At 43.1% G+C, this 22,273-nt stretch overlaps 2 protein-coding genes across 5 annotated transcripts; one reads left to right on the forward strand and one right to left on the reverse strand.

The window, feature by feature from the left end:
- Nucleotides 1-1,567: 1,567 nt before the first annotated feature.
- LOC306784964 (polycomb complex protein BMI-1-like) lies at nucleotides 1,568-7,895 on the forward strand. 2 transcript variants are annotated; one of them, XM_079279171.1, is made up of 9 exons: nucleotides 1,568-1,684; nucleotides 1,875-2,455; nucleotides 2,883-2,979; nucleotides 3,073-3,128; nucleotides 3,223-3,352; nucleotides 3,611-3,650; nucleotides 3,747-3,845; nucleotides 5,394-5,474; nucleotides 6,727-7,895. In XM_079279171.1, the coding sequence occupies exons 2-9, from the start codon at nucleotides 2,302-2,304 to the stop codon at nucleotides 7,105-7,107; spliced, it is 1,038 nt and encodes a 345-aa protein (XP_079135297.1). In that variant the 5' UTR covers nucleotides 1,568-1,684; nucleotides 1,875-2,301; the 3' UTR covers nucleotides 7,108-7,895. The 2 variants fall into 2 exon arrangements, with proteins under 2 accessions (XP_079135297.1, XP_079135298.1); XM_079279172.1 differs by having other exon boundaries at nucleotides 1,570-1,684; nucleotides 2,328-2,455.
- Nucleotides 7,896-10,127: 2,232 nt separating this feature from the next.
- LOC306784973 (CDGSH iron-sulfur domain-containing protein 3, mitochondrial-like) lies at nucleotides 10,128-22,149 on the reverse strand. Of its 3 annotated transcripts, XM_079279185.1 has the most exons (5): nucleotides 21,998-22,149; nucleotides 21,524-21,640; nucleotides 13,401-13,494; nucleotides 12,628-12,657; nucleotides 11,007-11,117 (listed from the first exon to the last, which is right to left on the reverse strand). In XM_079279185.1, exons 1-4 carry the CDS (start codon nucleotides 22,067-22,069, stop codon nucleotides 12,632-12,634), a joined length of 309 nt encoding a protein of 102 aa, XP_079135311.1. In that variant the 5' UTR covers nucleotides 22,070-22,149; the 3' UTR covers nucleotides 11,007-11,117; nucleotides 12,628-12,631. The 3 variants fall into 3 exon arrangements, with proteins under 3 accessions (XP_079135309.1, XP_079135310.1, XP_079135311.1); XM_079279183.1 differs by lacking the exons at nucleotides 12,628-12,657; nucleotides 13,401-13,494 and adding an exon at nucleotides 10,128-10,923; XM_079279184.1 differs by lacking the exons at nucleotides 12,628-12,657; nucleotides 13,401-13,494; nucleotides 21,524-21,640; nucleotides 21,998-22,149 and adding exons at nucleotides 10,128-10,923; nucleotides 11,758-11,952.
- Between the last annotated feature and the right edge of the window lie 124 nt (nucleotides 22,150-22,273).

Below are 22,273 nucleotides of genomic sequence, written 5' to 3' on the forward strand. Positions count from 1 at the left end.
AACTGTTTATTGCTAATGGTTCAATCACCATTTGATGATATGATCAAACCAATTTCATTTCTCAATTTACTTGTCATGGTTAGTGCTACATTTGTATGGAGCTCTGTCAAGTCTGACAAAATAAACCCAAATGATGTCATCAGGGTTATCTCAGCTTCAGCTTGGAGATTACAAATCTATTTAAAAGACAATGTGTAACAAACAGGGGACATGAACAAGACAAGGGCAGGGTGAGCCTTACGAACAGATACTGAGTTGCATTATGGCATTATTAAGTATCCGTGCCTCTTGAGCTGATGGACCCATTTTTGGGACTACAAGTCAGGATCTCGGGCTCCAGCTGCTTTAAATTTGACCAGTTATACTTTTAAATCTGACACTTTTGAGTCCCACAACTTTATGGCAGAGAAATAATAAATTACTGGGGTACTAAAACATAAATACATGTACAACTATACTAAAAGATGCAATCAGTTGTAATAGGTTTGTTTTCTTTAAGGATACCTCATGCTTAAGTCTGAACCATCCAAGATCACAGGAATAAAATTCCCTGCAGCATGTTTTTTCTTGTTCACTTAATGAAACGATTGTTTCTTGCATTTCCTAATTATCAAAGAACTATTCTGGAACAATGCAATTTATTTGTTCCTCAGCTTATAGCATGCAATCACCATGTACCCCTGTACACTGTGTTTTCCCTGTCAAATGTGCAGCCATTCCGAAAGATTTGATTATAATACACTATGTTTACATCACTCACAGTATTCATTTTTGTAAACTGACCCCAGGGCTGTCACAAACGCTTTGATGTTCTCTGCATGTTACCAATGGGTATACTGACTCTCCATTAGTACACAGTATTGTTAGTCAGTAGTAGGCTGTCCTTTTAAACTGTCCTTATATTTTTGTCTTCAAATTAATTTGCTGCTTTTATTGGTTACAAGGTTAGCTGGAAAAGGAGATCTCCAATCTCAGATTTAATTGGATAAACATTAATTTGATACATGATATAAATTAATAAAAAAATATTTAATTTAGTATTTCACTGGATTATAGTAAGAATTCTTCAGAATGTATGTATTTGATAAGGGATTTATAACTTTTCTGAGTGGTATAAATCTATTATTTTTCTTACCATGTAAATAATTGAATCATTTTTTTACCCATCATTTACTCTATTAGTATATGCCATAAAAATAACATATTTTATAATAAATGTAAAAAAAAAAAAACATTTAATTGGAGCAAGATTTGCACATTTCCAATAAAATTCCACACGTCTTTGTGGGACAACCCATAGCTCGGGCCCCGGGACACGAGGCCTTGCAGGGCCTCTCAGACAACATCATTTAGAATTTAGACAAACAGAGGGCGTGACTGATCGCTCTCCTGTGCAACGCATTGAAAAAAATAACAATAAACAAAGGTAAAATAACAATAACAAAACACGAATGTGATGTCGGGCCCATGCAGGGTGGGTGAACGTGTAAAAAGTCAGCAGGGCCTGATACCCAGTATGCCCCGTGAACGAGGCGACAAAATAATATCACGTGATCCAAAATGGGCAGTCCTCTGACGGTGCTGAAAAAAGCCATTTTCTGGCGCTGCTGCAAATTCTGTCCAAGTCCAAATAATTTACCTGGATCCTCGCTGGGAGGAGAGGGAAACTTTTATGTCTAACCAGGTAGGAACGAAGCGTCGGCGATCGCTCTTTATCGGGCACGTCGCGCCGCTGTTTGCTGAGGCGCACACAAAGTGCACGGTGTCACATTTTGAGTCTCTCTTGTTCGCCTCCTGATACAGCCCTGTCAGTGAATTTAAGATGGCTGCTTTGTGTACCAGTGTGATTTTATGTGGCTCTGCACCCCCATCAGTGTCGGTGGTGCCTCTGGATGTGTTTGGTTGTGGTGCCCGGTCGGACGGCGGAGCTCCGGGAGAAATGGAAACGCTCTTTGTTGGTCCGCTGGTCGAGGGGCAGAGCTGATGCACAAGATGAGGCCACTACAGGGGCGATTCAGGAGTCGGCTGCTGTGTACCAGCACACAGCCCGCATTTAGCTGCACGACTCCCTGCTCTCCACACGTTATTCGTCGCCACAACATGTCATCGCAGTTGTATTTCGTTGGCCACGAGCTCTCTTTGTTGTGGTTTCACAACCTGCTGTCCCAAGGACGAGCTGCAGACATTGTCTGAGGGGAGCACTGTGGCAGCCGCTCATTGAGCATATGGGGAAAGCCCTAATTGTCTTAACCAGCACATTCACATAGGCTCCTGTGCCCCACTGTGTAACCAGAACCTCTCATGTTGGTGTTTGTTTCCCACCGCAGATCTGTCCAGATGGATAAAATGCAGCCCAACCGGATTAAAATCACAGATCTGAATCCTCACCTCACATGCCCACTGTGCGCTGGTTACTTAATTGATGCTACAACCATTGTAGAGTGCCTGCACTCCTGTAAGTTCCTCACAGTGAAAGCATTTCATGCATGCATAGTGTGTTCATTAACCCCCCAGCATGACATTAGCACAGACCGTACGACTGTATGCACATCTAGCAGAGCTCCTGCTAGTGAGGAGGTGATGTTGAGTCACACACTGTGACTCCACCGTAATGTTCATTTTTGGAATCTAGGCCTATAAGAAGTCTACTTCCGGGAACATCTGTGTGCACAATAATAATGTACCGCATGTGAAAGAATTCACATTTTATGTTGGCACTGTGTATGAGATGGTGAGTCTCCTCTGATGTAGAATCAACAGTAGTTTTATATTAATGTTTTACATTGAATTGAAAGTGCCCATGATACTGAGTCCACTACATGCACATTAATGTACAGAGCAATGTTTTATAATACGTCGCTGTCCTTTCTCTCTCCGTACAGTTTGTAAAACTTGCATCGTTGCCTTCCTGGAGACAAATAAGTTCTGCCCTCGATGTGACGTTCAGGTCCACAAGACATGTCCACAGCTCAGCATCAGGTACGTTTTGATGGTTTTTGAAGGGTGTTTTCTGAAAATACTTCTGACTGCAAGGAGTATCATGCTTATAAACAGATTTATTTTCTTTTCCAGGGCAGACAAAACTCTACAAGATATTGTTTATAAGCTCGTACCGGGGTTATTCAAAGGTAAGACCGTGTTACTCGAAGCCGGCTGTTGTCATAAGTTACCGTTTTTATGGTGCATTTCTTTGCCAATGGACACGTGTATTTCTGAACCCAGATGAGATGAAACGGAGGCGGGACTTCTACGCAGAGAATCGTGTGCTGGAACCGGGGGAAGTGGTGGAGACGTTTAACATAGCAGAGGATGAAATCATCAGTCTGTCCATACAGTTCTACGAGAGGAACAAGTGAGTCAATCATTTCTCAGTTTTTACAAAAAAAAACAGCCGTGTGAAATCGTAGACAGATTTAAAAACAATGCAATTTAACTACAGCAAACAACAGAGAATAACTACTTAAATATAAGAAGGGAATAAGACCTGTGTGAAAACGATTCCATTCACACCTGCTGTATGTCTCTCTGAATTTGGTTTTCTCTATGTGTGGGAAAAAATTGTTGATTTAATATTTAACGCCTTTTCTTTGTATTTCAAATTCCCCTGCAGAAATAATGAGAGGCAGCATTCAGAGTTGGAAGGAGACAAGGTAAAGCCTGATCTTGAGTTGGTTACAGCAGTAGTTGAAGCCGACACGCTTCATGTTTAATGTGGTTTTCTTCTCTGCTCTTGTCTTTGTTCCCAGTCCAATGGTAAACGCTTCCTACAGTGCCCAGCAGCCATGTCCGTCATGCACTTGGCAAAGTTCCTCCGAAGCAAGATGGATATTCCCAACAACTATCGGGTAAGTGGACACTCTACCCGTACACAGCAACTCTCGCTGTATCGATTGTGTGGCAAATTTCAGGGGTTTCGACACAATAATATAATTGCCTTGTTTAAAATGAATTTTAACTCTGAAGTAATGTGATCACAGTCGTTAACACTGTAACAAAGGTGGGTCGAATTCGGTTGCATGCTTTTAAAGAGACCAAATCGTATGTGCCCAAACTGAGTGGCATTGCTGCAAAATCATTAAAGCGGCAGCGATCTCAGCCCAAAACGTCACTGTTTTGGTTCTCTTTCACAGCTCTCCCCTTGTTTTCACCCGCAGCAGCTGTTTTTTAGTGAGAAAGCTCTGATAAACGTATTGAGCACAACCTTCCCTGCATCGTACGGAGGAGAAAGTTAGCTCCTAGCTGGTGAACACAGTGGAGCGCTTGGCAGCTAAAGAGCCAGATATTTTTCTCAGGAGTTCGCAGAGACTAAACCAGAGCTAAAGGGTAAACATTGGACTTCTGTTCATAAGGTGGACACAAGCAAGACTCCAAAATGATTGCTAATTTAGCTTCAGATCTGTCACCATCACAACTTTGTGAGGTGATGATACGTCATTGTTGTATAGCACATTCCACTTCCATTGAGCTGCAAAAACCCCCCCCAACCTATTATTGCTTTTAAATATTTCAAGGTAAAGATTTTGATGGGTCATAGCAGAAAAAGCACAGGAGTGACTAATAATGATGGCGCTGTTCCATTAAGTGTCCCAGTGAGACCGCATTCACAATAGCAGAGCCCGCACACAGCTCACACAGAGATGTGTGAGTGGGGTCATGGATGAATATCCAGGGAGATCTGTGCCGCCAATTTTCCACCTCACGACCTCGTAACATTTCAGGGAAAATGCTGGTACGACTATGTTGTGAACGACAGCAGTAACATTGCGGGGATGAGCACAGACATGGTTACGTCCGTCTTGACGAAAGATGCTTTCTCGTGCAGCGAACCAATCACAAGGCTCTGCTGATGTCGTATTTGAATCCACGACGTGTTTACGGTTTAAAAACGTACACCTATGCTTTTGCGGGTGATTTGACTTTTCTCACAAACTGTATTGAATACATTACAAGAACATCGGCACTGGACAAAAACAGTTCGCCCGCCAGGTTCCTGAAAATAATCGGAGATGTCTTCTGCTGCTTACCCGTGAATGAGGCAGATGTTATTGCATGCTGACAACATAAGGCTGTTCTAATAACGGGGAACTCAAAGTGCGCAGGGCCAGTTATCTTGAGGTAGAAACACAAAACGTAACCTTTCAACTTTTATGCCAACGTAATTGAGGCCAGTGGAACAAAAGTTTGCCTTGAACGGGCATTGCACGAGTTAAGCCGGGATAACAGCCCCGTTATGTGCACTGTGTTGATGATTTCAATGGAGGCTTTGTATTGTGTTGTAGAGTCTACCTAATCTTCCAAATGAAGAAATCCAAACATTTTAAAATGAAGATCTGGCAGATGGCTGTTTCCTGCTGGTCACACTGTGTTAAGTGGTTTTCAAATGTGTGTTACAGGTGGAGGTGTTGTATGGCGATGAGCCCTTGAAGGACTACTACACACTAATGGATATTGCCTACTTTTACGAGTGGAGAAGAGTGAGTGGCAGCTTTCATACTTGTCACTGTGGACCACAAATATATTACGATTATCACTCTTGTGTTTCCTGTAGCTAGCATGATTTCATCTTCATTCCCCTCTTTGCAGTGTCTCCAAGACGTTTAAATACTAAAAATCCCTTGACATTACCGCTGACAATTTTCTTGCGCAGTCTATATGTTCTTAAATTGATTATGTAACGGGCAGCCAATGGGAGCTGTTGATGGATGGATGCATGGAAGGAAGTCTTTGGTTTTAGAGGGAGATACTCTAAAACACAATTTGTCTCAATGGGTTCAAACACAAGTTTGTTCCTCCATTATGCTGACATTGTTGAAAACAAATCATTTTTAGTGTAAGTTTTGCTTTTTCCATTTCTGCTGTTGTCGATGTTTAAAGTCAATGTATCTGCTTCCATGGCATGATCATTCTTTGACAATTTTGCTATAAACTTCCTTTTTATATGGACATGCTCCTAGCTTGTAACTGTGATATTTAGACACAGGTATGTTAAAGGATGAAGCTGGTGGTATGTTTTTGTTGTCAACAAATCACATGAAATGTCCAAAATACACTCCAACCGTCCCATCCAACCCGCTCTGTGGCTCTCAGACCAGGCCCAATCATTTTTTTATTGATTATGTGATTCTTTGATAACTGGTCAAACTACATTTGATATATATGGAAAAAGAAGGCTGAGTCATTTCCTAAAACAGGTGGTGTGTTTTGTTTGGGCAGCAGGACAGCGTTTGTGGGATTAAGTCAAAATAAACTACGGTGCCCATGTTTATGAAGGATCATGTCACCCAGTGCAGCACTCGGGCTCATTTATGTGTTTTTAATATATATATATATATATATTTTTTTTTTCTTCTGTAAAATAATCTCTCTGGCAAACAAATGTTTATGACACATAAATGTTTTGTTCAACAAAATAATCTTCACAAATGAACACCACTTTTGAGTTTTAGTAAAACGCTAACGTTACGCCACAAACGAACTACAACACGTCGCATGACTTCACAACACCGCCACAAAGCTAAAGGCAGGTGAGTATTCAGCGTGATGAAGTTTTTTTTTTTGTCTTATTTAGCGACTTATTTGCAACAGTCTTTTTTAAAGACATGTAAACGCTTCAAAATTCACGTTTGGGGTATTTACTGAGGCGTTTTATGTTTATAGATGTCATTGATGACTAATAAAACCTGAGCTGCTATCCACAGTCCTGACGATGTGTGTCCCTCTGTGCAGACTGGACCCATCCCCCTGCAGTATCTCGTCAAACCCACCCGGAAGCGCAGGAGGCCGCCCCAGTCTGCCGCCCAGGGCCACTCTGACGGCGTCAACACCAGCCCGACGTCCGAGAGCGACTCCCAGAGTGACAAAGTCCACAGTCCCGCTGCAGCCCAGCCGCCCCGAGCCTCCTCACAATCCAGCCCCGCGTCCCACAACGTCTCTCCCGCCATCCAAAGCTCCAACGGTACCACTGTGACCAACAACACTCAGCGACACACTCTGGCCTCCAAACAGGGCGCCAACGCTCGGAAGGTGACTGTCAACGGCACGAGCTCTGGGGCTGGCAAAGAGGAGGCGAGGGGAGGCGACAAAAGTGGTTTGCCTCCAACGACCTAACGTGTATACAGGGCAGCGGGGAGGACAGTGTTTGAATTGCTCCCTTCTTTCTCTCCAAGTAGAGAGAAAAGACAAGCTCGAGTCTTCTGGACAAAACAGGAGGCAGATTACTGTTTTCATCTTTCAACAGGAAAGACTGAAAAGTGCAGCCAAATAGACACTTGTATGTGCGTGCGTGTGTTTATGTGTGTTAGACTAGAACAGTGCACACATACAAACTGTACAGTATGTATCAAATGTGAGCATGTGTGCATACATATGTATAAACTTATCTTTTATACAAGATATTGTAATCGTTTTGTATTGTATATGCAGTGGGTCTGTTTCATTTCCATACTGTAGTTGCGTCAACATTGATTTGGCTCCGTTTCACTTGGGACAAAATGCTTAAAAGGCATTGCAGTGCTCATCACTGCGGGAGTTGGATGTAAAAAGAAAAACAGTCATGTTATTAACTGTAAGTGTCCATTATAAGCAATTGCTCATCAGGTAACACAGGTACATTACATTAAACTGTTGATGCACTTTGTCGAGGTATTTTCCAACAGAAGGAATTTATATTTACAAAGTTCCAAGCACTACCACGCTCATAAGAGGTTTGTCAGCAGACTATGTTCTTTCTCTCATGGCAGTTGAAGAGCTCAAAAGGGATTTGAATATTTGGCCATGTATGTTGTAATTCCATAAATTTCAACATTCCTTTGGTTTCTTTTCAACAAAAAATGATACTTTTTTTATCAGCCATATGTGCATGTTTTAGGCCAATAAAAATGTTTACTTACTAGTTACCACTTTTGTGACCTGACTGTCCTGTTTATGATTCCTTGAATGTGATAGGTTGTAAAGCATGTTGCAAGAATGGAGCTTATAAAAAAAAGAAGCTTTGCTTGACATTTGATATCAACAGCTTATTTTCTGTGGTTTCTCACAGGGAGATAACCTGTGTGTGCAATAGAGTGAACAGACACGCATGATGAAAGTCATGTGATCCATAAAAGGCCAAACCCCCTGCCTACCAGGATGAGTTTGAAACAGTTGTTGGAGATGAAAGACAGGGTGGAATATCAGCACAAACATTTAAGTTTTACTTAAGCAGCCTGTTCTGAATCTGAACACATGATTTTAACAGATCTTCACCGTGTGCATGTACAGCAAAATGTCAGTAGCTCACAAGCACAGCCACCTGCTGGATGATACAGTTGAAGAGTGTCTTCTCTATTTGTTACCAAAACGTTTTTCAAATAGTTTCTACATGCAGTACATCACATTGTCAATATCAAGGCTCTGTGTAGAGGAATGTATGTCTACAATATCACAAGCAATGTTCCCTCTAATTTTTCATGTGTCTGGGCATACACACAAGCTCCCTGAGCACACTGAGGACCACTGTGAGCAACATCAGATGTGCACGCTGTGGCCACACACCAGTATCACACCTGTTCAAAACCTTGGATCATAGCAAGTTACATGGCTTATTAAAAGAATCAAATTACAGCAGCAATTTTCACTAGTTTACTTTTAATATAAGTGATTTGACAAACTTTAAAGGAAAAAGACAAAAATCTTGTTGTTCATGAGATGTGTAGTATGTTTTATGTGAGAGTCTTGCTTTGGCCATGGGAAGAGTCCTGCTTTGGCCTGTGTGAGGTCCTGTTGTGGCCTGTGTGAGGGTCCTGTTCTGGAAGAAATGATACATATACACCTTTCAGACATAACATTTTGTTCACATTAAAACATTCACATTTTGCACAATGACGTGTGCTGTAGCTTGTGATACAGTGTAAATTCCTGTAACTCTGTCTGTAAAATATGTAATTACTCAGTTTTTTATTATAATTTCTACTACCCATAAATGATCTAGTAGTAACATAATTTAATGATTAATATCCATAAGTAAAAAATCTTAATAAATGTCACGAGAATATGCACAAATCTGACTTAAATTTTACCTTATTTTTCACGTCTGTCCTTCTCACTTCTCCAATGGTTGTACACTTTGTCCAGGTTGATGGATTCGTCTGCTTCTTGCTTTGACTTTATGCGCATCAGCTGGTCCAAATGTGCCACTTCAAGACGATTTCTGGATGCTGTTTTCATTTTAGTTTTAGTTTTTTCTGCTGAATGTGACGCTTGAGGTAGTCCAACTTCCATTCAGTCCACATTTTTCCCTCGGAAAACTCATTTGCTACTTTAGCTTCGCTGCATGTTTTGCAGAGTAGACCCTTCCCCCTCGAAAAAGAAAAAATCTCACCCAGTTTCACCGCTTGTTCTTCTATTTGAACATACTCCGACAGCCATTCCATCTTAAAAGAACCACATTTCTTTTTTCCAATGGCTTGGTGAGTGGATGTGTCGCTGCCCGTTCGTTTCGCCATGATAAGGGGTTAGCATTTGCGTCTCGTAACTCCGCCGCACTGTTGATAGCTAGCTAACCTGCACGGCGCGAATGGGCAGGGCAATAGTGTCAATGCTATGATTGGCTGCGTAGCGTAAGTGAACCGAATCGTATCATTGGCTGGACACCTGTCACTCACTGAGTTACGTTGCAAAATAGTACAGAAAACAAAATTATTATTATTATTATTATTATTGGTTTAATTGATTAGATAAGATTAGGACTAATATTAGATATTAATTAATACGTTTATGTTGAATTTTATTTTATGCGCTGCATAGATTTTCTTGTGCGCTGAGAATGTGCGAGCAGTGCGCGATTGCTCAAGCGCGCAGCTTAGAGGGAACATTGATCACAAGGCTCTCTTTTTTATTTGATAACAGACAAGTCAACCCAACTGGCAACTCAAGTGACTGTTTATTTCTTAATTTAAATGAAGTAAGTTAAACGGGAAGAGAAAGTGGCATTTTATGGAGAAGAAGCTCACTCTCTGGCCCTGACATATTGTAGTTTCACACTATCACACAGATTACAGGATGAAATTACACATTGCTTTATGAACACACTTCAGTGTACAATTTCTACACAGAAAAACATTCTATAGATCTTCAAAATCTTAGCCATACTACTAATCAACCCCTCTTTAAATGGACTGAAAGTACCGTGGCGTGTATATGCAACATTGCCCACAATGGCTTAACAGAACGAAGATCTCATAACCACCTCAGTATAAACCACATGGTAAAATCTCTCTCAGTACACAAACCTCTTATAATCACAGAATATCATCATATACCTGTTAATGCAACATTGTCTCTCCCACAGAAAAGACAACGTAAGGACAATTAAAGTTGTTGGCTGTGGTGTTAACCCCAAACGGCACTCTTCCCAAGCACAGAGAGGAACACTGGCAAGACAAGATTCAAGCACTTGATTAGTTTACGTGCGCTGCTTTAACAGAGTGCAATGATGTACAAAGATGTGAGTGCAGCAGCAACATAAAACATTTAACCTGCTCTTAAAATGTTTTAAATTGTTATTTTATTTTTTGTTATTTTTTATTTTTCTCTGTGTATGTAATTTATTGACCCTAGGGTCACATTGTGTTCTTTATGCTTTTAACTTTCTGCTCTGTTAAGCACTTTGTGATGTTATGTCTGTGAAAAGCGCTCTATAAATAAATTTCATTCATTCATTCATAAATACTCAGTTCAAATTCATCTCTGCCGTCCTTTTCAAGAGTCTGTTTGTTCATGTAATGTGGCAGAAACAATGAAGTCCTGCTTGTGCATGCCGTCACAGTAAGGTGGGTTGTTTGAATGCTTGCAACCACACAACCAAACTGTGGCGTCTTTCTCGGGGACAAAGCGCAGCGGGGACAAGCCTTGGGCTTTGGTCTTGTGGGCTCCGTTGCAGAAAGGCTGAAAGATAAAAGATGTGATGAGGGGAATATACAGGACTTTAGACAGGAGCGATGCAAGATGGAGTCAAAGGGTGGTTTTACCTGATTCTTGCTGTGTCCACAGGTGCACCATGAGTATCGCTTTCCACCAACTAGCTCCACCTTGAAAGGCTTCTTAGAGGGGATGACAGGTTCTGGAGGAAGTGTGGAGAGCTGGACATGTGGACAGAAGAACATAAGAGTACTCGGTTGTGTTTAACGATACGTAGTAATGCTGTAGGGTGCAAATACTACACTCAACCTACATATTCTGCATTGTAAAAGTAAATACATATTAACTCTGAATTATTTATTGTCAAAAGTACTCTTTGTGAGTAACGGTCAAAGTTTAAGAAGGAGTTAAGCATTAAAGCCCATACATACCATCACTTATTTTGCCTGATTCAACCTCTTCTCAGGACTATGTGGTCCTGACTCTGGTCTGTTACACCAGTCTAATCAGGCTCTGATTACAAACAGCTGTGCAGTGCTTCAATGTAACAAGGTGGGTGGCACTGTTATGAGTGTTGCGTTTTATATGTTACAATGAAACATTAGTCAGAAAATTAATAAAAGAGGGGACGGTAAAGTGTTTATCTGAAATTTGTTGTGGTAGAAATTAAGTCTCAGGTACCAATTAACGTTAAGTGACTCAAAATTGTACCCAGGTTTACAAAGAATACTTCGTCGGTCAACAAGTAACGTTAGATAAACATATGAGATGATTTAACAACCCAGCTAACGTTACTGCAGAAACGTCAGCCCCAAAATATCACATTTGCCCTTGTAAATGTAATATTAGTGGTTAATTTACCTTGGAACCGGCCATTGCTGTTTTCCAAGGTTGCCGCAGGGTTAAACTTAACCATTTGTGGTCTAATTTGGTCACCAACGTGTTCATGTTTCCAAAGACAATTACTTAATGTCAACCTCAGCTGCTCAGAGTAGCGCGCAGTTAAAGCCACCGTGGACGTCAAGTCACAATTACTTCAGGAAATAGAAAAGAGGAAGAAAAATAAACCTCTGAGAAACAAAAAAGGAGTATCAATGCAAATTGTCTGGGAATAGTGCTACATATGACAGACTAAAAACGGACTAAGGCGATTGGAGGAATCACTTCCTGTCTGGTCACGTGTCCAAAGCTGAACTAATCCTGAGGCGGATATCGCTCACCCGCAGATTTAAATGAATAGATTTATAGTCCAAAAACACTGCAGGACCTGCAAAAGCTACTGTTGAAAACCACAACAGAGGTAATTCCCTCAGTACTTATTTGTCTCTTGGAATTTGGGGACCTGTAGTGCAGTTTCCATTTTATATTTGAGGGGCATGTACCAATGATTTTTAAATAGTGTCCAGAAATGTGACAAATTACAACAATACAAATACTGTAATTAAACACATTTAACATAATAAAACATAGAACTCTGGGACATATGACTTTAAAAATCAATAAATAAAAATCAGATATTCTAGTCGGCGGTCACTGCTCTGTTTAAGGTAGCTTATATAACTGACAATTACTATACTTGCTATAGTGGTGTGCAAAATGTGAGCACCCCTCATCAAAACGTCTTTTACAATGGCAGTATTGGACATCATTGGTACCAATCTACCAAGCATGCGAGCAAGCAAGTGTGATGTTGGTGGCTGCACCCAAACAATAGTAAAAGACAATACCCACCCAGCTACAGCCTGTTCACCCTGCTGCCACCTGGCAAAAGACAGAGAAATCAGCTGCCACCATATAATTACATTTTTGTGTCTGTGTGTTTTTCTTATGCAACATGACAATAAATTAACCTTGAATGAACACAACCCACAATTGCCAGAACAGATACGTTGTCATTTTAACCTATGCGGCTCTGTGCAGGTCTTTGTTGCCCTGATATCTTTGTTGGTCTTCCACATCTTGCCCTGACTTCAACTGTTCCAGTTATCCAGTTGTCTGATATTGTTTCAGACAGTTGAAATAGGTACCGGTAGTTTGAAATGTTTTTTGTAGCCTTCTGCTTGTTGGTGGAAGTGAACTATCTTGATTCAGACATCCTTGGACAACTGTTCAGAGGAACCTATGTGATAAATAACCTATTTGAACACCAGACCGAACAGCCGCTGCAGCTGGATACTTTAGTAGTTAATTAAATAAGCATTTTAAAAAAACAATCGTCACAACACATTCGTTTTTTTCAGGCATGTTTTAATGGGTATACAACATTGTGTTAAAATCATATATAAACAAACCAATTTAATTCATACAGACAAAAATATCAGTCTGACAAGTATGAAGAGGACACAATTACACGATTTCTCTTACATTTACTGCCCTTTGAGCTCCCAGGGCAGACATTCTGACTGCTGTTCATTTAAAGACGCCTTTCATCGACTTCACTAAATCCTGAAAGATGACCTTGAAGTGTGAGCCATCACAGTATGGTGCGCCTTTGGTTTGCTTACAGGCACACAGCATGACCGTCCTGTCTTTGTCAGGGGTGAAGCGCAGAGGAGAGATACTCGGAGCCTTTGACTTGTGAGCGCCGTCACAGAAAGGCTGACAGAAAGAGAAAAAAGGTGCGAGGACTGTAAAAATTTGTCTCAGGTAATGACTTCATTTAGTATCCTCGTGGCCATTTTGAAGTTTTATTCTATTGTAATGTTAACTAATTTAGGTACGTCAGTTACAGGGGGGTTGTATGAGGTACTTATACATAGTCAGTGTATTACCTAGAGCAGATGACGATCAGTACTCCCCCAGTTTGGGAAAACAGACAGGAGTAGCAGTGCAAAGCAATATACTGATGAGGACTGGGGCAGCAGCAAAATGGATTATCGACGCCTGAAAATAGGCCCACCTGTGTGGTTAAATTACTGCTTTTGTCAATTTGACAGGAGCGTAGATGACTGCTTCAGTTGCCCGTCAGAATGGGCTGTCCGACGGAACCGTAAAGTGGTGAAAGTACTCTACATATAGTGTACACTTTTATTAGGTGGCTAAAATATGTCGTCCATGGCAGTACATTGCTTTGATCCCGTGCTGGTTCTCCTGTCCGTTTCTCCAAACTGAGACAAGTAAATCGAACAAGACCATTGATAACGTGAGTGGTTACACCTGTGCTTTTCATGCTATGACAAGTCCAAAATGAAAAAACAAACAAAAAACGTACAACCCTGTTGGCTGTTCATACTGATCTTATGTGTTATATTAACCAGGAATTCTGGGGAATAAAGTCAAATGGTCACTAAAATCCAAACAGTTATCTCGATCTGAGAAGAGATAAGAATTGCCGAATAAATAAATATATATGTTAATGAAGTCAATCTAGTTAGGCCCTCTACTTTACATTACCGGACACTTCAGACTAGTTTGAAGTGATGTATGAAGTATGAAAATGTAAATAAACAACCTCAGCTATCAGTTTGTGATGTTTATTGTTATATTGTGTAAATAAAAATATACATTCATTCAATGTTAAACACAGCTTATACGCGGATATGTGAGTTCTAGTACAAGAAGGTCAAAAACGCCAGGTGGGGCACTCTCGCACTCGCCTGAACAAAGTGGAAATTACTAGAACTCTGAAGGATAGCTTTTGCCCCAGTTAAATGTCACATAGTCTTACAGAGAACCAGTCTCAACTGCCTGCTCCATCTTAGAGATAGAAAGAGGCGCCCTTCCATATCTAGCGCCTAGCTTATCTAGTTGGCCGAACATAACAATATGCTGCTGAATCAACATCTCACACTGATGTTCCAGAGAAGGCGGATCCCGGACGTGAGCCAGTGTGGGCGGAGATGCTCAGTGCTCCATCGGGCCATTTGAATGCTAGAAACAAATCCGCCTCCTACTATTGCTTTGACCAATAGGCTCCAAAAGGAGGACCTAATATATGAACGCATGCGCACTCTGTCTAAGCGCCTTTTAGCTTTTCATTCACTCCTACAGAGTGAACTTTTTAGGTCCGTGCACGTTTAACTGCTGGACATAATACTTCTGTCACAAATAAACCTTATTGCTTGAATTGAGCTAAACGCCTCGACCTAAGTCTGTTCACCTGAGTTTTCTCCTCAACATGAGATTTATTCTCAACATGGTAGCAGCGATGGTTCTTAACGATCAGTAGGAGAGACATCTCGTGACGGACTTTTTCTTCTGTCAACAGACAAAACAACAGGTGTTTTCCCGAGAGGCTGGGGATTCCGGCTGACAATCGGAGCCATTCTTATCATCTCGGGAAACTGATCAAAGCAGCTGCAATCAAAAGGTAAGCAGAGCCTATTTAAATGAAATCTGCAGAATTGTATGTAGGAAAAACCAAATTGAATTGATCAGAAGTACCGGGTGTGAGTATGAATTGCTTTGACTAAATTTTTAAAGATAAATTGACGAAGCATTGTGACAGGATTGTTATGACAGCAGTGGGGTTTTTTTAGCATAGAATGTACATGTGTGTGAGTGGATCTAACAGAAATTAAGGATTGTAAGTTCTATAAACTGGCATCGTGTTCACCGTGTAAGTTTTGATAACTGTTCGGAGGTTACACAGCCGTGGCGAAAGCTTCGGTTCGCTGACCAATGACGGTCTGAAAGACTGAATTCCGGGCCACACTGTTGATTTATGCGAAGTTGCAAGCTGAGATTTGGATCAAGTATATAGAAATGTTGTTGGAATACGCTGATGTGACTGTAGTGTGTCTGGAGACTGCAAAACGCCATTTCCTAAAGGGACCAGGTTCATGCAATGTTGTACACTGTAAAACGAAGATCCATCCAGAGAATTTTAATTGAGAAAAATAAATTGATGAGGTCAAATTGAGGTAATTGATGAGGTTTGTGTACCAGTATTGCAGAAGTGGCAGTGTATGGGTTTGCATGCAGCATAGATGATCTCAGGGAGACATCGATTCAATTGTAGCACAAGATATCGCCACTTTCTTAGGAACCGTGCTCGCACAAGGCGTACACTGTAAACAAAAAGGTCAATAGACCTTTCCTGACGAGGTCTGTGTGCGATTATTTGTGGAATCACGGCTGTGTGTGGTCGATTGAGTGCTGGGTAATGTCTCAGGGAGACACAGGTCGGAATTCAGAGAATGCACAAGAATTCGCCATTTCCTTAGGGACCGGGTTCGCACAAGGCGTACACTGTAAACAATAAGGTCAATAGACCTTTCCTGACGAGGTCTGTGTGCGATTATTTGTGGAATCACGGCAGTGTATGGTCGATTGAGTGTTGAGTAATGCCTATTAGGTATCCATCTCCTTCGGGACCGTGCTCGTGAAAACGCTATAAGAGCAGATCTATATGTGATTTGTGCGTATTTCAGTGACGGCAGTGTATGGTGTCAATCTGGTATGGATGTGAGTGACTGTGTGAAGCGTACAGGTGTTAGAGAGTACATGTGTAGTTGTAAAGTTGTAGTGTTTTTCACCAGGTTGGTGTGCTTCTCAGAGATTGACGGTCAGTGGAGCAGAGCACACGCATAAGACACAAACTTTGCACTCAAACACAGAACCACGAAACACTAGAATAGAAGAGGAAAGCTGAGGGTTAATATACGTGTTAGTTTTACTGGTAGAGTTACAAAGATTACAGATTTATTGGAAATTGTGTTCCATAGGAACCGTGAACAGAGTTAGGAGCGAAGACACAGCAGGCAAAGGCACAGAGGCAAGGGAGTGAACATCTTAGATAAGAAAGACAGCTGCAGCCAAAGCAGGGAGAGATAACAACGTACAGAGGGCACAAGAACATTTCACAGGAGCTTTGGCTCCCTCTGTTGGACATTCGGGAGTACAGCACCTAAAACATTTTGAATTGAAAAAAGGATTGGAATTGGGAAAAAAAAAAAAACATTTTGAAAAGAAAAAGAGGATTGGAACTGGAAAAGAGGATTGGAATTGAAAAAGATTGATTGAAGAAAAAAAAAAAAAAAAAAACTTTAACTGAAAAAGAAAAGAACAACACAAGAAGACATGGCTGGAGCTGTGGCTCCATCTGGTGGCTACTCAGGAGCACTGCGTGCAAAACTGAAATAAGCTGTAACAGACACAAGAGGCAAGACTGCATGGAAGAGAGACAAGATTCATTGGGATAACTGCATGAAACGATGGACAAAGGAGGGCTGGTGGTGGGCGGCCAGTCCACTGCCTCCATCAGCCAACAACCTCCGATTCTTTGCCAAAGATTCGACAAAACGAGTGGCCTACGCACAGACAGCAGAGAATAATCAAACCAAACGACGTGTGTTCATTAACCCCCTGAAGCAAGCCCGCAAAGACAGAGAAGAGGAACATCGAGTGGCGATGATAGCATTAGAATTGGCCATGACAGATCGGATACAGGTGGACATGCTGACCGAAAAAGAACAAACCAGGCCCCATCAGTTACTCGACATCACCCCCTTCGACATCACCCCTACCACACAAGCCCCGGTAGGTCTGGAAAAGACTGCACAGGAACCGGGCCAGGCATCTCTGGCCTCGGCCCCTCCCCCGCCCTCAACTGGCCTCTATCCAGCACCCCCTCCAGTTGCTCCCCCATACTCCTCCAACAATCCGTTTATACAAGCACCAGTGAGAACAGTGAAAGGAGGAATGTTGTCAGGAGCATTCAAGATGGCACTAGATGATGGGTGCACCATCGAGACAAGCTCCACCCCAACAGAGCGAGCAATGAAAGACATGATGAAGAGGATGGAGATGTTGGAAAGAGTTGTGACAGGAGTCACCAGTGGGGAACACAAAGAGGATCTTCAAGGAGCAGCGAGAGGCCAGTGGTACAACGAGGAGGAAGGAGACGACAAGGGGCAGCGAGATTTCAATCAGGAGTACATTCAGCGACTTCGCGACAAACTCGCTGACACATCACCTCGCCCCATGCACTCAGAAGATACCTATGTGACAAACAACCTGTACCATAATCCTGGAGCTGAAAGACAGCCATCACGAAGAGACTCAAGCGGACCAACTACATTGGAGCAGCTCTCTGTCGTGCGAACAGAGGCAGAAGAACTAGTACAAACTCTAACCTCAATTATGGGCGGCGGCAGAGAGTCCAGCAACCAAGGAGCACCGGTGGAGCAGTCAACATATGAGGTGAAGGGCATTCTACACGGAAAAGTCACCCCCCTTCGGGCAGAGACTATCGCTCCTCCCCCCCACCATTACCTTCGGTCCCATGGCCCGCCCCCCGAAACAAAAACAGAGGAGACTGTCAGTGAATATCCCCTGAGAGCAGCCCCCACCCTCGCGCAGCCACAGCGTGTTCAATTTGTGCCTTTTGGGTTTGCAGACCTGACCAGCATAGTACAACAGCTTCCATCCCTCCATGCAGGAGCCGATCCGTGGATTCAGCTCACGGAAGCTTTGACAGCTGGCCGTCAGCTGGCGGTAGGCGACCTGAGAGCACTTCTCTTCCGCTGTCTGGACCCAACCCAGTGTACTACCCTACTATACATGGCAGGCGCCGGTGTGGCACCAGATGCCGACCCCTTTGATCGATATCGTACAGCGTTGTGGCAGGAGCTCAGAACTAAGTTCCCCACTCCAGTGAACCAAGGCGCAGTGGCAGCATTCATCTGGACCCCGGCAGAGCCCCCACCCCTGTATCTGGCCAGAGCAGAACAGGTGTGGCGCGAGGCCTTCAGAGAACCACATGATGCAAGCATTACCACAGTGGCACTATGGCGCACAATGGTAAAACGAGGCCTACCTGATGGACCTCGCCAGAGCATGGACGCAGTGGTTGGCCTAGAGGAAATGACACAAGACATGTGGAACGCCCAGCTCCGACATTACCTCTCCAAGCACATTCAAACTGAGGCTGGAAGTGAAACAGAAATTAAGACCTTGCAGAAGGCCCTACTCAAGAAACAACTCAAAGAACACGACGCGGCTGAGGCCGCCGCGAAATCTAGAGTTTAACAGGCTACTCACGAGCCCATATCCCAGCCTACACCAACAACACCACCATTCTCAGCTCCCACTTGAAGCAAGCACTTGCACGTCCACTGCACTCATGTCCCCAGACTACTCCCTACCGTTCCACCTTGATGTTTCCGAAAGAGACAGCCTACTCAATGCTGTACTCTTCCAGAAAAAGGGGGGTGAGAGACAGGTACTGATGTATCACACATCAAAACTTGACACTGTGGAAAATCTCATATTGTCATGGGCCATCCACTGGAAGCCAACATCCGCCCTGAGCTCACAATCGAGCACATCAAAGAACATCAAAAGAAAGCAGGACCTTAGGAATGGTCCGAATGGACACGAAAAGGAGCCTCAAAAGACAAAGAAGGTCTGTGGAGAGCCCACGACGGCAGAGTGGTTGCCTCAGCAGAACTGTGTGCAGCACTCCTACCAGGGGCCCACGGACCTACACACGAGGGAAAGAGACGGACATTGGACAATTTAAAACAACTATGGTGGCATCCGCACATGGAAGCGATATCTTTCCTCTTCTGCGATGAATGTCAAATTTGTGGAAATCACAACCCAAGAAAACCATTCAAGACACCGATGGGATCCTATCCCGTGCCCTCTGCCTGTTTCCAAGACATCAGCATAGATTATACAGATATGGGACTAGAGAACAGAGTGCAGGGAAAGAGGTACATCTTGGTAATGGTAGACAGATTTTCAAGATGGGTGGAAGCAATTCCCACCAAGAGAGAAGACTCGCAGACAGTTGTAAGGTGGCTGCAGACAGAACTGATTCCCCGTTACGGAGTGCCGAGATGCATCCGCTCTGATAACGGATCACACTTTAGCAACACCATGCTCGCACAGGTAGAGCAATCTCTGGGAATCACACACTGATTCGGGTCAGTCTATCACCCGCAATCTCAGGGCTTGGTGGAACGAGCGAATCAGACCCTTAAGGCCAAAATTGCCAAAGTTTGCGCGGGCTCCAAATTAACATGGGTTGAGGCCCTGCCCCTGGCCCTTATGGCCATGAGGTCCGGAAAAGGGGGAGAGACACATCTCTCCCCACACGAGATCATGACTGGCCGGCCGATGCCAGGTCCACCCAGAGATGGAGGTCATATGCCACCTCTGGATGTACAGCAGATTGAAATGTCTGACTATATGAGTGCCCTAACTTCTCTTGCTGAAGCTCTCTCCAAGCAGATCGAGAGGACTCGAGCAGTACCTGAAGCAGCGGCAGCTGGAAAGCAGATACAAGTAGGTGATTGGGTCAGGGTCAAGGTTCACAAGCGCAAGTGGACTGACCCCAGGTGGACTGGGCCGTACGAGGTGAAGGAGGTTACTTCACACTCGGTCCAGGTCAAGGGCAAATCAGGCGCCCCTTGGCACCACCTGACACATTGTGTCCCAGCACCGGTACCAACCAGAACACTAGGAGAAATTCGCACTAATTTGGAAAATGCATCAGGAACTTAGATTATGCAATCTTATGCAAACCCCGCCGACCGAGGTCGGCAGCGCTTCACCTGGGAAGGGGTGGGATGTGGGAAGAAAACTATAATGGGGGTGGGAATGGGCATACTAGTTGCCTTACTGATCTGGGGATTAGAAACCAAGTATCAGACACACCAGCACCCATCTCATTCAACTGCCCCTCCTCCCTCACCACACCCGAACTAGACATAGCACCCCACCAGTTTCCGATCCAGACGATTCAGATGATAGGGACCTAAACATAGAGTTACAGCCATTGAATGAGTAGTTCCAAAACATAGAAGTTCACACCTAGCAGGTGTGAAAAGGGGGATTTGTAAATAAAAATATACATTCATTCAATGTTAAACACAGCTTATACGCGGATATGTGAGTTCTAGTACAAGAAGGTCAAAAACGCCAGGTGGGGCACTCTCGCACTCGCCTGAACAAAGTGGAAATTACTAGAACTCTGAAGGATAGCTTTTGCCCCAGTTAAATGTCACATAGTCTTACAGAGAACCAGTCTCAACTGCCTGCTCCATCTTAGAGATAGAAAGAGGCGCCCTTCCATATCTAGCGCCTAGCTTATCTAGTTGGCCGAACATAACAATATGCTGCTGAATCAACATCTCACACTGATGTTCCAGAGAAGGCGGATCCCGGACGTGAGCCAGTGTGGGCGGAGATGCTCAGTGCTCCATCGGGCCATTTGAATGCTAGAAACAAATCCGCCTCCTACTATTGCTTTGACCAATAGGCTCCAAAAGGAGGACCTAATATATGAACGCATGCGCACTCTGTCTAAGCGCCTTTTAGCTTTTCATTCACTCCTACAGAGTGAACTTTTTAGGTCCGTGCACGTTTAACTGCTGGACATAATACTTCTGTCACAAATAAACCTTATTGCTTGAATTGAGCTAAACGCCTCGACCTAAGTCTGTTCACCTGAGTTTTCTCCTCAACATGAGATTTATTCTCAACAATTGTAGTCAGTCAAAAGAGGAAATTTAAGTCTCCACCAGCAAACTGCCTCACAGAAGGCTTCTTTCAAACTGGTGGGAATGTAAACACGACACAGACAGCAGTAAATGAGCTGTGACGCTACATGACCGGCTTCCTGCTTTTAGCCCAGGCGCTTCTGAAAGTTGAACCCTAAGACGCCATACTTACTCACCTGTTTCTTACTGTGTCCACAAGCACACCAGGCGTAACGTTTCCCAGCAGTCACCTTCACTCTGTAGGGCAGCCGAGCTGCAGCTACAGGCTGTGTGGACTGCAGGCAGTGCTGAACCTGCAGACAGAATGAATCATCAGAACACGTGACACAGCACAGAGAACTGCGTAATCAATTATATATACATACATACATACACACATACAATATATATGTATTTATATCTATGAATAAATATTCAGAATATAGTTCTTGGACAGCTCAATTTTAACCAGTAGGTGTCGTGTTTTGGGTTTGCGTTAAAAAGGAAAGGTAGCCTACATTCGATTTATTGTCGTGACTCGTGACTGAGCACTCTGAAATACTCCGCTAAATATCGTCAGTAAATATTATAGGAAAGTGATCCACTAACAGCTAATAAGCAATGCATATAGTGAGACTTTCAGTTTGTAAGATTAGACAATGATCGCTCACCATCGACGAGGGAACAGGTCTGATGTGCGTACATCCTCTCCGTACTGCGACGATAAAGCTGCTCGTGTTCATTTAAAGTTCACGTGACAAAATCGTGATATTCTTAACTCCTGTCAAAAGCCCAGGATTTAACAAAAAGCTGCCTCACAAAACATGGGCGGACTTCAGCAGAAGTTACAACATGGCTTCCGCCTCTTGGTTGACTGTAATTAGTTCACGTGCTGAAGCCACTCCTTCAATTTCTACCTCACCCCTCTTCCATCCATTACATTTAAA

This window comes from Melanostigma gelatinosum, assembly GCF_949748355.1.
Source record: "Melanostigma gelatinosum genome assembly, chromosome: 11".
In the NCBI taxonomy this organism is placed as follows: domain Eukaryota; kingdom Metazoa; phylum Chordata; class Actinopteri; order Perciformes; family Zoarcidae; genus Melanostigma; species Melanostigma gelatinosum.

Coding starts and splice junctions, on each gene's coding strand:
- LOC306784964 (XM_079279171.1), top strand. CDS start 2,302: ATGTTGGTGTTTGTTTCCCACCGCAGATCTGTCCAGATGGATAAAATG. Junction 2,980..3,072: donor TGTCCACAGCTCAGCATCAG/GTACGTTTTGAT, acceptor TTTCTTTTCCAG/GGCAGACAAAACTCTACAAG. Junction 3,846..5,393: donor ATATTCCCAACAACTATCGG/GTAAGTGGACAC, acceptor TGTGTGTTACAG/GTGGAGGTGTTGTATGGCGA.
- LOC306784973 (XM_079279183.1), bottom strand. CDS start 22,069: ATGAACACGAGCAGCTTTATCGTCGCAGTACGGAGAGGATGTACGCAC. Junction 11,118..21,523: donor GTGGACACAGTAAGAAACAG/GTGAGTAAGTAT, acceptor CCACATGTCCAG/CTCTCCACACTTCCTCCAGA. Junction 10,924..11,006: donor GTGGACACAGCAAGAATCAG/GTAAAACCACCC, acceptor TTTATCTTTCAG/CCTTTCTGCAACGGAGCCCA.